At 42.5% G+C, this 15,357-nt stretch overlaps 1 protein-coding gene across 1 annotated transcript in view; it reads left to right on the top strand.

Moving 5' to 3' along the window:
* The first annotated feature begins 6,877 nt into the window (after positions 1 to 6,877).
* The window catches only part of TMC3 (transmembrane channel like 3), a 45,092-nt gene continuing 36,612 nt past the window's right edge, over positions 6,878 to 15,357 (top strand). The window contains exons 1-3 of the mRNA XM_036844453.1: positions 6,878 to 6,966; positions 8,212 to 8,358; positions 12,286 to 12,361. Of these exons, the coding sequence (XP_036700348.1) occupies positions 6,878 to 6,966; positions 8,212 to 8,358; positions 12,286 to 12,361 (312 nt within the window). The remainder of the gene's footprint in view (positions 6,967 to 8,211; positions 8,359 to 12,285; positions 12,362 to 15,357) is intronic.

Raw genomic sequence — 15,357 nt, 5'->3', positions numbered from 1 at the left:
CTAAGTGAAATGAGCCAGTCACAAAAAGACAAATACTGTTATGATTCCAATTCTTTGAGGTCCCTGGAGTGGTCATTGAGACAGAAGGCAGAACGATGGTTGCCAGAGGCTGAGGACCTGGGACCCTTTGCTGCAGTGCTTGCCCCCGGGCAAACCTCTCCTCCAGCAACAAAATACAAAGAAACTATATGGGACTAAAAATAACTACGTGCATGCGCAGTTGGGGCAAATTCTGGACAAAAAGATACAAAAGACCAAAAAACTCAACTGCCACTTCTGAAGAGCCGCGAGCAAAGCAGGGGGTCGGGAGCAAAAGCAGGGTACTTCGAATGCTTCCTGCACGCATCATCACCTAAGCCACCCCTCCGGCCCAACCCCTGGACGTAGCCCTACCCTCACCCCATATTAGGAACAAGTTTGCCCGCCCTGGGAGCGAGCAAGCAAGGGAACCAGTTGTTTTTCTTGCTCCCCGCTGCAGCAGGGGCCCCAAAAAAATCTTGCCTGAACTTCTGGTCTGGCCTCTAGTCAATTTCTATTGATTGGGGAAGGCCAAGAACCCTGGTCAGTATCAAGGGGAAGAGGGGGATGGGAGTTATTGTTTAATGGGTACGGAGCTTCCGTTTTGCACCATGAAGAGAGATGCATGGTGGTAATGGTTGCACAACAGTGTGAATGTAAATACCACTGAATTGCACACTTAAAATGGTTTTACAATGACAAATATTATGAATATTCAGAATTAGATTGTAGGGACGGAGGTGATCAAAACAAGAGTGGCCATTCCAAACAGGAAGTCTCCAGCATGGGTATTTTCCACAGATTCTGACTCTCTCCAATGTGGTGAGATCTTCCTGCCGTGGAAAAGTTCCTAACAGAGCAGGAAGGGAGGCAGACTGAGCCACATAAGGATCTGAGGAAGAGGCCACGATGAACAAAAGAGCACAAGGAGAGAACTGCCTTCTGGGGCAAGAAGGGAGGAGTTAACCGAACGAACACCCAATTCTTCTTTTCAGGATGCTCCCCACCTCGCCTCCCCCTCCACTGCCTCACCCCACAAAGTCATCACCCAGCAGTCTCCCCCAGTGACAAGCTGAGAGGAGGAAACCAATGGCATCCCTGAAACGGCGAGGAAAGCCAAAGAACATTATGGGGGAGCAAATACCAAACGTTCAGAACACTGCTTATTCAAGGAGCATGAATATAAAAAAGAATTAACTAAAAATTCTGCAACATAAAAAAGGAAATGAACGTGAAGCATGCAAGAGGCAGGGAGAAAGCATATTTCAGAAAAAAGATTTCCTGCAGAAAACAAAACGTAAATCTTAGACCATGTTTACTTCTCCCAATGAAATAAAATCAAATGATTCTTTCTGAAACGAGAGGCAAATTAAGGTAACAAGAAAAGATAGTGAGTTATAAAGGAAACCGGAAGAGTTAAGAAAATGTGAGTGGAAATTGACATGGCAAAATGAAAACAGGATTAGCAGAATCCCAAGAAATAGGATAAGGGTAATCCGAGCCCCTCAATAGCCTTGAATGAAAGGTTAAGGTCAAGGATTATAAAAATAAGGGAAAACTTTAAAAATGGTAAAAGCAAGGATATCAGTCATATAATACATATTTCAATGAGCTTTTTAAAGATACATCATAGACAGATCAAACTATTAACTCAAAGTAGGTCATCAAGAATCTAATCACAAGGGCTTCCCTGGTGGCACAGTGGTTAAGAATACACCTGCTAATTCAGGGGATACGTGTTCGAGCCCTGGTCCGGGAAGATTCCACATGCTGTGGAGCAACTAAGCCCATGCGCCACAACTACTGAGCCTGTGCTCTAGAGCCCGTGAACCACAACTACTGAGGCCCGCGTGCCTAGAGCCCGTGCTCTGCAACAAGGGAAGCCACCATAATGAGAAGCCCGCGCACCGCAACAAAGAGTAACCCCCGCTTGCTGCAACTAGAGAAAAGCCCTAGCGTGCAGCAACGAAGACCCAACGCAGCCATAAATAAATAAATAATAAATAAATAAATAAAAAGAATCTAATCACAATTCCCACTTGGCTCTTTGCCCTTTCTGAGAAAGGAGTGGGGGAGGCAGGGATTGGGGAGAAAGTCGAATAATTCTGGCAGAGCAATGCAACCATCTCCTAATTTAAGAGAAAAACTCCAGAGGCAAGAGCAGCCATGAGAGTTTTTTCCTTTTTCCGTCAGGGTTCAACCAGAGAAGCAGAGTCAATATCTGGGATTTGGAATAGGGGTTAGAAGGTCTTCAGTCATGGCAGCTGGTGAAGTCGATGCAAAGGTGCTGCTTTTGCCTCTGCTCTTGGGCTGAAGTTGCTCTAGGTCGCCTGGCCTGGGCGTGAGGAAGGAGAGCTGAGTGTGAAATGGAGGAGAGTGAGGACAAGAGAGATTCCTCCCTTCCTCACCCCCGCCGAATGACCGGAACCCACCTGGTGGGTACAATACTTAAGATGAGAATTGAATTTGTACATGAACTAGTTTTGAGCATAAATGGGTCAGAATAGACCTCTCCTCATTTGAAAATCAACAAATATGAACGGACCTACGAAAATATGCTTTAACCTAAAAGAAGATATGGTTCTAAAGGAAAATAAAGAGAGAAGGGCATTTAATTGTTTAAAAGTCTTGCCTGAGGAGAGTAAAGTAAATTTTAAGGGAAAAACTGCTTTGCACTTTGAGAAAAAGGATTTTGAAAGGTCACAATAAAGCAAGAAGTGAAAATGATACGTCAAAAAAAACAAGATGAAAAGAGATGTCAGTAAAAATTGAAGGAAAAACGAATATAATTTTTTTAAAAGAGAGGATTTTAAAATATCACACTCAGACTAAAGCAAGAACGTGGTAAACTTCATGGTTAGGTGGTAGGTCAACATATTATAAAGATGTCTCCTGCGGAATCTGCTTTGTTCTGTTCACTCAGCCGATCCGTAAATGTTTTTGGCTTCCATCAGCTTTTGGAGACATAACGTTTCTGTGAAGGATGTGAAGGAAATGCCGAGATGAGGCCACCACTCCCAAGAGACAACACTGCTGTACTGTCTAAAATTCCCGCCAAACTACGGAAAATACAATCTAAAAATCGTTAAAGAAAAATCGCAGCCAGCTACTAAATGGTTGCTTGACAAGGAATTCAACTGCTTTCCTTTACCCCAGTTTTTGAGAAGGCTCGATTTTTCCCTGTTTCCTAGGACAGTTTATGTGTTTAGATGTAATCACCTAGGAAAAAGAATTTCTTTTTTTGAGGAAGCATAACTGCAGAGCAGTACAGGAAAGCTGTATAATTCGTATCCCAGTTGCCACCCATCTGATGATGATCACTTCCTCCTTCCACAGGATTCTGTTGGGGTGGTGACAATCTGTCTTCACTCACTGCAGGGAGCAAGTGTGGCAAAGGACCACCCCACCCTCCAGCCCTGTGGTCAACCTCTCACAGCTCTTAAAATGAGTAACAGAGTATCACGATTTTCCTCATGGAAATCTCAGAGTGTCTGCTCAGTTTCAAACTTATTTGCAGCTGGTGATTTCAGGAGGAACTCAACAATAACAATTTGCTCTCATGTCTCAACAAATTCCGTTGTCATTTAGAAAATTGGAAACAATTCTTGAATGTCTTCCCTCAATAACATTTTCTGGACCCAAAGTGTATTTCTAAACTTCAAACAAAAGCTTTTAGAGTCACTCAAACAATATAACAGGCATGTAAATATATCCCAGAAATGGAAAAGTCTCTCTTGTAAAATCCAGAGCTAAACACTTGATAACTTAGAAAAGGGAGCTTGGCGCTGCTGATGGGACTCAGTACCCTCTCGGGGATATTCGTGTCTCAGAATTCTATTCACTTAGCAGCAGGGGGAAATGTCTTTAATTGATGACGAAGGGAATGAATGTTATTGTTCCTGTAAGCTAAGCCATTTGATGATTTCTGTTAAAACCTCCTGGGATTTATAACAAAATTTTATTCTTTTTTTTTTCCAAGTGAAAGGGATTTGTGTGTTATACAAATAGAGCTTCCCTTGCTACTTCTCTCCTTTTCAACCTTTATCTTCTTCCTTCTCCCACCACACAGACCCTGTAAGTAGTTCATCTAGGAAATAATAGTTTAGCCCATTTTGACATTGGATCCTTTCTGATTTTTTAAAGTGTTTAAATTGTTCGCATTTAAGGGATTTTTAGTCTTTTATTTATATACACATGCTGGCTTAAGTTAAAACCACCCAGCACATCTAAAACCTCTAATCAAATTGTCAGAGGAAGTCAGATGCACGCTCAGTAATTTATCCCTTGCATTTAGAAAGCGACATCCCCTGCCTGCACTTCCTCTTTCTGCCTGGCCCTTGGGAGCCCAGAGGAGCAGGGGGCCCAGAGGGGAATTGGGGAAATGAATCTGAGTCCCTCTTGCTGGGAACAAGGAGTAGCAATGACCCCCTCACCTTGCACTCATCACCACAATGAATGCCAGGTGGACTTCAAAAAGAATTTTTAAAAATCAGACCAAGGAAGCCATTAAAAAAAAAAAAACACAGACAAGTTTGAGCACATTAAAACTCATTTTACCAATGTTAATAAAAATACATCATATCATAATTTGTTTTAATAAATCCCTGTAGTATACTTCAAAAATTGCTATTATCTTTTCCTACCCCTTGAAAAACACAAGCATATATATATGTATACATGTGTATATATACATGTACGTGTGTATAATATATATAAGCAAAGAAGAGACAAAAATGCTCAAAATAGTTGATTGCATAAAATTAACAAAATATTTCAGTTTATGAATAAATATTTCAAAATAAGGCAAAGGGGTCTTCAGAAAAAGTAGGATGAAAAAAATCTTTGAAATGTGCAGATATAGTTCATGTAAGTAAAGATCTCTAAAAGAATGCTACCAAAAAAAAAAAAAACTAACCTCAGGAGGCTAGAAATAATTCTGCTACTATGCCATTTTGTTCATTTGATAAACACAAATTTTATCTAGTATTAAGACAGACTATCAGGTCAAATAGCCTCAGGCAAATTGGCAGACAGGTGACCTGACGTCACAGGCCCCAGTCCATCTCTGAGCAAAGGCCAGCTCTGGCGCCCCAGCCTCTGCTTTGTTCTCATGCCCAGAGCCCTAAGTCTGAATACCTGTCTGGTAGTCCCTGAACCTCAATGCCCCAGGCTAGGGCTCTGGCTTCCTTTGTCAGTCTAGTGCATGGCAGACAGTAAGAGGGATCTAATGATTTGCTAATGAATTAATAGAGGAATGAATGAGTGCATGAATGAAGTCCCCCTCCTAAGCCCCACACCTGGAGTTGCTAATAGATTTCCTTTCTGTCCTGTTGTCTGGTGCCTGCCCCATTCACTGACTCACCCCTCTGTGGCATCTCTAGTGTACTGACTAGGAGGCCTCTTCAGTAGCAAAGGCCATTTCTATTTCAGTCCTGCACCTGCCCATTCAGTTAATGTACAATCAACCTTGCTGCAAGCAAATTGTTTCTTGTGTTAATTAAAAAATGGAGGTTTATATGGTGAAGCTATGGGAAAGTCCTGGACTTGGGGATGAATTCAAAGGTTGAAGTAAAAGAAACACATCTAATATGGAGTCAGATTTATTTTTCCCTATTACATGAACATGGACAGGATTCTTACCCTCTCTAAGCTTTTTTCTTGATAGTTACTTTTAAATGGTGTAGGGGGAAAAGTGTATAGATAGAAATAAAGCTAATGTGGCAAAATGTTAGCAATTGGTGGATCTATGTTAGGAGTATACAATATTTGTTGTATTGTTCTATCATTTCTATAGGTTTGACTTTTTCAAAATAGAAAAAAAGAAGCTGAGAATAGATAAATAAAAACAAATAAGTTGTTATGACGGTGCCTCTCCTGGGGCTCTGCTGTGTGGTTGTTACCGAATGCAAGTTTGTGTGCCTGATGCACGGTGAGACCAAACAATACCGAAATGTCAGAGTCTGGAGCAGAGAAAGGTTTATTGCAGGGCCATGCAAGGAGACAGATGGTTTGTGCCCCCAAAAACCCAGAACTCCCCAAAGGGTTTCAGCAAAGCATTTTTAAAGGCAAGGTGAGGAAGGGGCGTGGTTGGTTATTGCAAACTTCTTGGTGTAGGAATCCTCTGTTCCTGAAGCTGTCCACCTAGGTCAGGTCATGATGTTCCTGTAAACCTCCAACAAGACAACTGTTATTCTCTGTTCTGCAACTTTTTATCTCTATAGAATGGAAAAGTGTTATACCCTTAAAGGTCAGAGCCTTGAGAATGGGCTCTCCTGTATATTTCAGGCTATAGGCAACATTCTTAACCCAAAGCAATAGAATACAAAGGTTAAAGTAAAAGAAACAGATCTAATATGGAGTTAAGTTTATTCTTCCCGGTTACATGAACACGCACAAGATACTTACCCTTTCTAAGCTTCTTTCTTGATAGTTAAAAACAAAAAACAAAAACCTATGCCTTGCATTCTCCCTAAGTATTTTGTGAGCACCAGTCATGGTAATAGATGCAAAGTGCTTTGCAAACCACAGAGCCCTTTCTGGGCACAAGGGTCACCAATGTGATTATTTGGGCAGCACCAAGTGCTCTTAGATCACCTGGCCAAGCCTCTTGCCTTTGTCTGTCTTGACTCCAGCCAATCTCTGCTGCCACAGCCACCTTAACATACATATGCATGACTGGCTTCCTGGCTTCTCCCCAGCTCCGAGCATCGGCTACAGACGTGCAGTCCAGCTCCTGAGAACTGGAGGGCAGAGCACCTCGCAGATCCAGTTCAGAAACCTCCGTTGGAGCAGACTCCTGCCTGCCGGCTTCCCAGCACCCTGCCCACCAGCACTAATCACTGGCAGCCAGTCTGCTGCCATGAAACCATCAAAGGCATCCCAGCGTTATAGGAGCATCCGGAGAAATGCCAGCCAGCACTACTTCTACCAGGAGTCCCTGCTGCTCAGGTGAGCCAGTCCCATCCATCCACTGGGGCAGGTTTGTGAGGAGGGAAAGCCTGGGTCACCCTTGCTTGCATCTGACCAGAGGACCAAGTCCCCATCCTGCTCGGTTCTCCTTCAGAATGAACTCCGAAACTCCTTTTTCCAGGTCACCGTACAACAAGGGTGGCAACCTCAGCGATGTACACAGACGTTGATGGCTCTACCTGCTTCTGATCAGAATTCAAAAGCCTGTACCCCAACCTGGCTTTAGTGCTGGCCAAACCCACAGACGTGCTTTATCTGTTTTCTCTCTGTTTACTCAATCAGCAGTGTCAAGAGAGAGCAGACAATACATCTGTCGTAATAAATGAGGTTTCTGTTGGAAAAGGCTATAGGCTGGTTAGAAGTGGGGAGTATTATTCAAATTTGTTAAATATTTACAAAGGTATATTAAAAATCTCCATTAATTTGGAGAAACTGGAGAAAATTCTCCTTTGAGTAAGTAAAAACAAGCTGAATTAGAGACAAGCAAAGGAATTATTTTCCCTTACTTTTAAGTGCATCATTGATGAAATAGCCGCAGCAAAATACCCTTAACTCCTCCTGAAAAGTTGCATTAGGATTAGTGTATTCATTTTCACTGGGAATAAGTGTTGCTATGTGTTGAAAAGTTGTTCTCCTAGAGAGTAACTATTTCCCTGAAACATTTGTGCATGTAAATTTGCTTAGCTAATTTCTCGTTCATAGAAACTGCTGCCTGTTTGCCTCTGTTATCTCTGATTTCAAATGAATCAAAGCGGGAGTTCAGGGAGGGGGGGGGAATCTCTGGATGAGAGAGTTTGGTTTTTATTTATTTTACATCCAGAGTTAGGGGACAGGAGGCGTCCTTTGTTTGGAATTAGCTGATTATTTCAATGAGCCTGAAAAAGAAATGGTTTTGCCACCAAAGATGCTGCTATTCAGCAATCCTACATAAGCACTCTCTTGGTTCCTTTTATGATGTTTTCTGATAGTATCTTTTATCCTTTGAAGCCTTTCTCTTTCACTGACCCATCAAAGTACCAGAACCCAGTGAATGTGTTCCAGTGGCTGCTAACAACTGCGGAATTCTCTCTCTGACTCCCTGGATCCCTCCCCTCTCCTTCTACACACGCTAACTTCATACAGATGACCGCAAGGCAGCAAGATGCTAAACTTACCCAGGGCAAGTACTGGGATGGAAGCAATTCTACTAATCAGATTTCCTCCTTAATGCCCTGATCATTTCAGCAACTTGGATGACAGCTTTACTGCTGATGAAACAGGGGACAGCCATGATCCAGAACAAATCTTCCAGAATATACAGTTCCAGAAAGATCTCATGGCAAACATTCGCTGCCGACCCTGGACCATGGGACAGAAGCTGAGGGCACTGAGGTAAGGGTTATGGGTTCTTGCAAGTATACTTCCCACTGAACCACCCACCCTGCCCTGCCCTGCCCTGGGAAACGAGCATAAAAATCCACATTGGAGTGGTGGGTCGGATGCTCTTGATCTGACTTAGAGAAGTCACAGACACGTCTGAGGGATCCACCTGGTCCAGACAGGGTCTCAGTGTGTGTGTCTGTGTACGTGTGTCTGAGTTGGGTGTGTGTCTTGGTAGAGAGCTTTTGGGTTTCTACCTCCTTTTCAAATACTAGATTTTAACACTATGCCTAGAGATGAACAAAATAACTAAACTCACTAGGTATGCAATCTAGAATGAAAATAAATATTAGTTTTACCTGCTTGGCTATTACCTCCCTCTTGGCGGGGGGGGGGGATCTCTGTGGGAAACTAGATTACTGGGACACTTAGAGTCATATTGGAGAGTCTGTTTAGATAATAATGAAGAGCTGAAAGTTGGAAGACATTGCCTTGCCATGTCATATTAGTTTCTTTTCATAATTTCTCTGAAGACCAGTTCCTTTCTCTGTAAAGTTGAAGTGAAGGTGAAGGATAGCACCTACCTCCTGCGGCACTGTTAAGCTGTTAAGCAATCAGGGTGCTGCTAAAGACAAAAATTCCTGGTTGCCCTCGGACTTAATCAGAAACTACGGCAGAGGGCTCCAGCATTTTTAGCATGCATTCAGGATGATTCTTTTGCAAACTAGGGTTTGAAATCCCTTGATAGCAGTTCAAGGATTAAATGAGGTAAACCATATGATATTAAGCCTTGTATCTGGGCTATAGTAGTCACTCCCTATGAGTGGGTAGTAACTGATGATGTGGATCCCTGGGAGCCCAGCGAGGGGAGTGAGTAGAATGGCTCTTAATGACCAGTGCTACTGAGCTACTCTGACCCGTGAAATGGACCTTCCTAGAGAAACAGACATTACACGTAATCATCGGACACCTACTGTGTGGACAGGATTAGAACCACTGTCGTATCTTACGTTTTAGTGCCCCTTTCCAGATGCCAAGCACATTGCCCTGTCTCTCCAATCCACCATTAGGTTTGCATTTCTTTCCCATCAAATCATGCCTTCATTAGATTTCCACTCCAGGCATTGTTCCTCCAGTCTGGCCAAAGATCCAGCCTGCCCCCCAGGTGGCCGCGGCAGATAGCTAAGGTCATCCATAGTTTCCACTCCCAGAAGTTTCCAGTTAATTCTCCATGTCCGATATCAGTTCTCGTCACTTCCATTTCTTTGAGTAAGGATGACATTTTTCAAATGAGAAGACTGATACTCAGAGATATTAAGTGGCTTCCCCCAGGACACACAGCTTCTGAGTGCTGGAATTGAGCTTTAAAGCTGGGCTTCCTGACCTCACCTCCAGTATTCTATTCTACTGAAACAGAGGAACTCTACCAATTTATCCTAAAAGAAAGAAAAAAAAAAAAAGCCATGTAACTATATAGCACAAGGAACTATCTTTAATATCCTGTGATAAACCATACTGGAAAAGAATATAAAAAAGAATGTACATGTATGTATAACTGAATCACTTTGCTGTACAGCAGAAATTAACACAACATGGTAAATCAACTCTACAGCAATAAAAAAGTCATGTATTCTATCAGAATTTTAAAAATCATACAGAAATGCTGATGATTAATGACTCTTTGAACTGTAAGAGAGTGAGTCTTTTTAACCTGCGGGCAGAGCAAAGCAAATGATAACTTTTCTGTTAGAATCAAAAGAACAAACCAGGCCTTCCTCCACAAGCATAAGCCAGGGACCTCAGCCAGGGCTCCAAGACACCAGCACCAGTGAGGCACAGGCCAGTGGTCCAGCTCTCAGGGAACAGCTCGCCCTCTGAGACCTGCATTTGTCATCCCCGCGTCACACTTCTCCTCCCCGTCACCTTGAGAAGCTACTGGAGCAGTGCTTCACTAATTGGGCCTGCGAGACTCATCAGGTCTGTGGAAGGCGCAGAGCACGGGACCCTGACTGCTTGGGGCTCAAGGGAGCATTGCTGACACAGATAAAGCAGCGAGCTCCGTCTATGGGGGGACAGAGCATATATTTGTTTCCGCTGCAGGGAGGCAAGTGGTCAGTGCCGTGGAGTCAGCATTGGTCTATGATGGGGCCTGGGTTAGGTACTGTCCCCACTGCTGTTACTGACCAGGGTTCTTGGCCTCCTTAATCAATAGAAATTAATCAGAGGTCAGACAAGGAGTTCAGGCAAGGCTTCATTGCAGCCCCGACTGCAGCAGGGGGAAGTGAGAACAAACAACAAGTTTCCTGGCTCACTCACTTGCTGAGGGGGAGGCGAGCATGTTCCTTATCTGGGGTGAGGGTAGGGGCGGGTCCAGGGGTCGGGCCGGAGGGGTGGCTTAGGTGTTTTGCCCGCCCCTCAGGTGGTGTTGTGTGCAGGGGGCATGCACAGTGCCCTGCTTTTGCTCCTGACCATTCAGAAGTGGCAGTTGGGCTTTTTGGTTTTTTTGTATCTTGCTGTCCATAATTTGCCCCAACTGCACTTGCATGCAGTTGTTTTTAGTCCCTTATAGTTTCTTTGTATTTTGTTGCTCAAGGAGATGTTTGTCCAGGTGCAAGCACTGCAGCAAAGGGTCCCAGGTCCCAGGTCCCAGCCTGTCTCACTGCTGCCTCAGCCCCCTACTCAGCTCCCCATCCCAACACTTACACACCCACCCACTCCTATTGTTGTTTCAGGTCTCTATCATCCCTATTAGCTAGTGGGCTTTTCCAGGGCAACAACTCTATTTTATGCACCCCTGTATTCCACTATACTTGACCCAAACAAGTGTGCAGAAGATGTTTGCAGGGGAAAAAATTATAATGAATGAAATTAAATGAATTATTATTTCACCTATATAGGTCCCTATCTTTTAGATGCTATATAAGGTGTAACATCAACCCTCACCCTTGCCTGCATTTCTGGTTCTGACCAGAATGAAGCCAGCACATTGGCGGGGCTATGAAGGTGGAGTATTTGCAGTGAGGGCAGGGAGGGTCAAAGCTCAGCACTCTGGTTAGGCATGTTCTGAAGCGATCACGCTGTTTGTGGAAAAGGAAGTCAGCTAGTTCCTTGTGTCAATCAACGAAAGACTAGGAACCTATGGGTGTTACTTGGGATATGCATGCATGAACTCCCTGCCCAGGACACTGTTCCAACTAACAAACTGAATGATTCAGCAGTTCTTCAACACTGAGCATAATTAAGTGGTCAACCATGGATTAATGAAGATCTCATCAGTGTAGTCACAGATGAGGTCACCTTGAAGGTGACATTCTTCGCTAAGAGTTTTTGACTTGAGTCCGTTCCATGGAATTAACATTTTTTTCCTAATCCTGTGGTTCTTTAAGTGTGAATTTAACCATCTATCCTGATGAATTCAGTCTATTTTCAAGGATTAGCCATTTAGGTGACCCATCAGTTCAACTCACCAAAGTGGTCAGCTAGTGTGCCAGTAGTTAGTCTGGGCTAAATCAGGTTGTTCATGGCTACTTAGACACAACTTTCTTGCTCACATTAACCAGACACTACCCTTTTCTCAAAGCAGATTCTCTGAGCTAGGTCTGACTTTCACTTCCGAAGAATTAATCGCAGGAGGATGGCTGCAGAGATTTAAGTGGAGGAGCTGAGATGCTGGTACCTGATAGCAGGATTTCCAAAGCCCATAATACCCAGCCAACAGCCAGAATCAGGGCAGGCCGTTAAGAAATTCAGTTGCAGCTGATTTGAGTGTTCACTCATCATTTCCTATGAATTCATGCATTTAAGTGTTATAGAAAATATTTTAAGGGAGTTTTCTGGTTACCACTGTTTGACTGTCTCTTCCTGCTGCACTTCCACATGTTTTGCCAAGATTATCAAGGTGATAAAATTGCGCTCACCACCAAGTTTTTCTTCTCTCAGGCGAGCGAAGGACATTGTGCTGAAGTTTGAGGGGAGGCTGACCAGGACCCGAGGCTACCAAGCGGCAGGTGCAGAGGTAAAGAGCCCACACGTGGACATGCCCACCCTTCCTGTGGTCTCCGAGCCCGGGAAGTTGTACTTGTCCTTGCAGTTGCTGTACTACATAGGTTGGGAACATCCATCGTTAATAGCTGTAGAACAGTATGGTGAGCTTGAAGGTCTGCATGTCCCCAAACTTGGATTTGAGTTCCCGATGCTGTCACTTACCAAATTGTGTGACCCTGGGTAAGCCCAACTCATCAGAAAAAGGTTATATCTGCCCTTGGGAGAATCATCTAGCCTCTTTCCTGAGTTAAGCCCACCCATGTGTGTAGGTTTCATTCACTGTACAGTAAGTCCCCTACATACGAACCTTCAAGTTGAGAACTTTCAAAGATGCGAATGGGCGTTCACATGTCCAGCCACATAAGTTAGTTTACATATCTGGCATATACCGTCATGTGCGTGCATCCTCTACAAGTGGTTGTGCTTTTGTGTACTTTACTATACAGTGCTGTGTAGAGTAAAGTAGTACAGTATCTTTATTTCTTGCCTGTTCACTCGATGCCAGCCCCTGTATGCCAGCTGTTGTACTGTACTACTGTACTTTTCAAGGTACGGTACTGTAAGATTAAACATTTTCTTTATTTTTTGTGTTTGTTTGTTATGTATTATTTGTGTGAAAAGTATTATAAACCTATTATGATACAGTACTATATAGCCGATTGGGTTAGTTGGGTACCTAGGCTAACTTTGTTGGACTTAACGAAAAAATTGGACTTAAGAACGTGCTCTCGGGACTGAACTTGTTCGTATGTAGGGGACTTACTGTATTTCTTATAATGAGAAAGTTACAGGCATATTCCTATGCTCATTTTATAATACAATGCTAAGATTTTTGTTTATTTTTCCCATTCAGTTACTTGCAGTTAAATTTTAGTATACGTTGAAATTATATGTTTATAGACATTCCAATAATTTTCATAAATGTTTCCAAGACAAAGAAAAAAATCATTTCTCCTACTATAATCCCCTACTTCCCAAGATAGAATCTTTTTTAAAATTTCACATTTCAGCCATTGTATATATCATTTTCACATCGGAGTAATTATAGTATACAAATATTTTTGTCTTGCTTTTTTTTTCACTGAACACCATAACAAGGATTTTTCTCCATGTTGCTATGTAGTTTTTATACCTATTGTTTTCTATGACTGTGTAATATTCCATCAGAAAAATGTCTATTAATTTAATTAGTTACGTGCCTGCTGGTGATCCTTAAATAGCTTCTAATTTTTCGTTAGTATTAACAGCCCTGCACAGACTGTCTTTGCACAGATGGCTTTTCCTACCTTTTAAAATTCTTTTTCTAGGATAAATGTCAAAACTATGACCTCTGTAGAAAAGAGTATGATCCATGTTTTTTGGCTCTTGATAAATACTAATCAATTATTTTCCAAAAGCTTTGCCATCCACAATGAAAGAATTTGCTGTCTTCATAGTATCTCCACTAATGCTGAATATTGTAGTTTTTTTCAAGTTTACAGACAAAAACTGACAGACACACTCTTTTTAGATTCTCTGAAACGAAAAATATTCTTAGTAAAGTTTAAATTAAAGCTGGTCATAAATTTTGCATAACTGAATAGTTACAAAATATCAAAAATCCCCAAGGTTCTGCCTTGGCTTTCTTTCTTCTTACTTTTCACAGAATCTGCCTGAAGACGCTAATCCACTCCTATGATCAAAATTATCCATAACTCTTTATGCCTGTCACACTATGATGGAGCTTATGGAATAAATATATAAAACAAAATTATCTTTTTATAAGCATATGTGCTACCAAGCTCTCTCATTTTCTCTAAATAAACTGTATGAAATGCTATGGAAAAATATCTGAAATAATGTAAGGTCTCTCACTTGGGTTCAGACAACCTGTAATATATATAACAATGAAAAGGTCCTGGGGCATTTAGTGTCAGTGGGCTCAAAGTGGATTTAAGGTGTAAGTTAATAATGGGCTGAATTCTTAGAGTCAGAGTTCTTAAAATGAGAAAGGTGATCCAAATGTTCAGTCTTACCTACAGATTGTCCCAAAGTTTTCAGCCTGCACTTAACAGACGCAGCTGCCCCAGTCCTTTCCATTTTACCAATGGCCCTGCAGAAAGCAGTTCAACCCAGTTCAGCTTAATCCATGTGCCAAGCTTTGTGCTGGGCACTCAGGGTAAAGAGATGGCTGAGACACAGTGTCTTCTGCCCTCTGGAGACACAACAAAATGTCAAAGCAAATCATCCTCCCACCTTGTCTTCCTAACACTTGGTTTTCCCCCTCCTCATTCTGAACATCATTCCTCTACCTTTTTATATTTAGAATTTTTTTACACTGGAAATTTTAATACGGACCCCTGAGGATCAGCAACCACTCCAAAGTAGAGAAAACAGAAGCTATCTAGCTATTGCCTGCAGCCCAGTGAGTTTTGTCTCTATTTACAGTCTCTGGTTTCTCTTAGAAAAATGATAACTTCATTTTCCAAATAGTAAATTTTGTATAATATAACTACCGTACACTTTCTCCCATGATTCCCATGACTGAGATCCTCATCTCCACTCCCCAGGGCTGCCACTCTATCCTCTCTTGGGAAGCACTGTTCCAGAACACAAGTCATCCTCTGGAGCCCCTCCCACTGTTTCCCACCTGCATCCTCTGTGCACATGGGTTTCTCCTTGATTCCAGCGGGAAAACACCCTGTTACAGACAATCTGCCTTTAGCACCAGTTTATTTCTATGTTTCATAAGAAAGCAAGGTCTGAGCATGTGAGACCACCAGGAACCAAGGAGTCACATAGGCAGAAATGCTACCCTGGGCACATGGAACACCAAACACCAAGAGTCAGGACACCTAGGTCCTTCTGACATTGTTTCCCTGCTCTGGGTAATGACTTGGAACCTGATGAGGTTTTCATGTTTGATTCTTAAGATGTCTTCTAGTTCTAATAGTCTATGTCCTTGGTTTCTCACATGATACCAGCAAG

Source organism: Balaenoptera musculus, chromosome 2, assembly GCF_009873245.2.
Source record: "Balaenoptera musculus isolate JJ_BM4_2016_0621 chromosome 2, mBalMus1.pri.v3, whole genome shotgun sequence".
NCBI lineage: Eukaryota > Metazoa > Chordata > Mammalia > Artiodactyla > Balaenopteridae > Balaenoptera > Balaenoptera musculus.
This window is presented reverse-complemented; position numbering and strand designations above follow the sequence as displayed.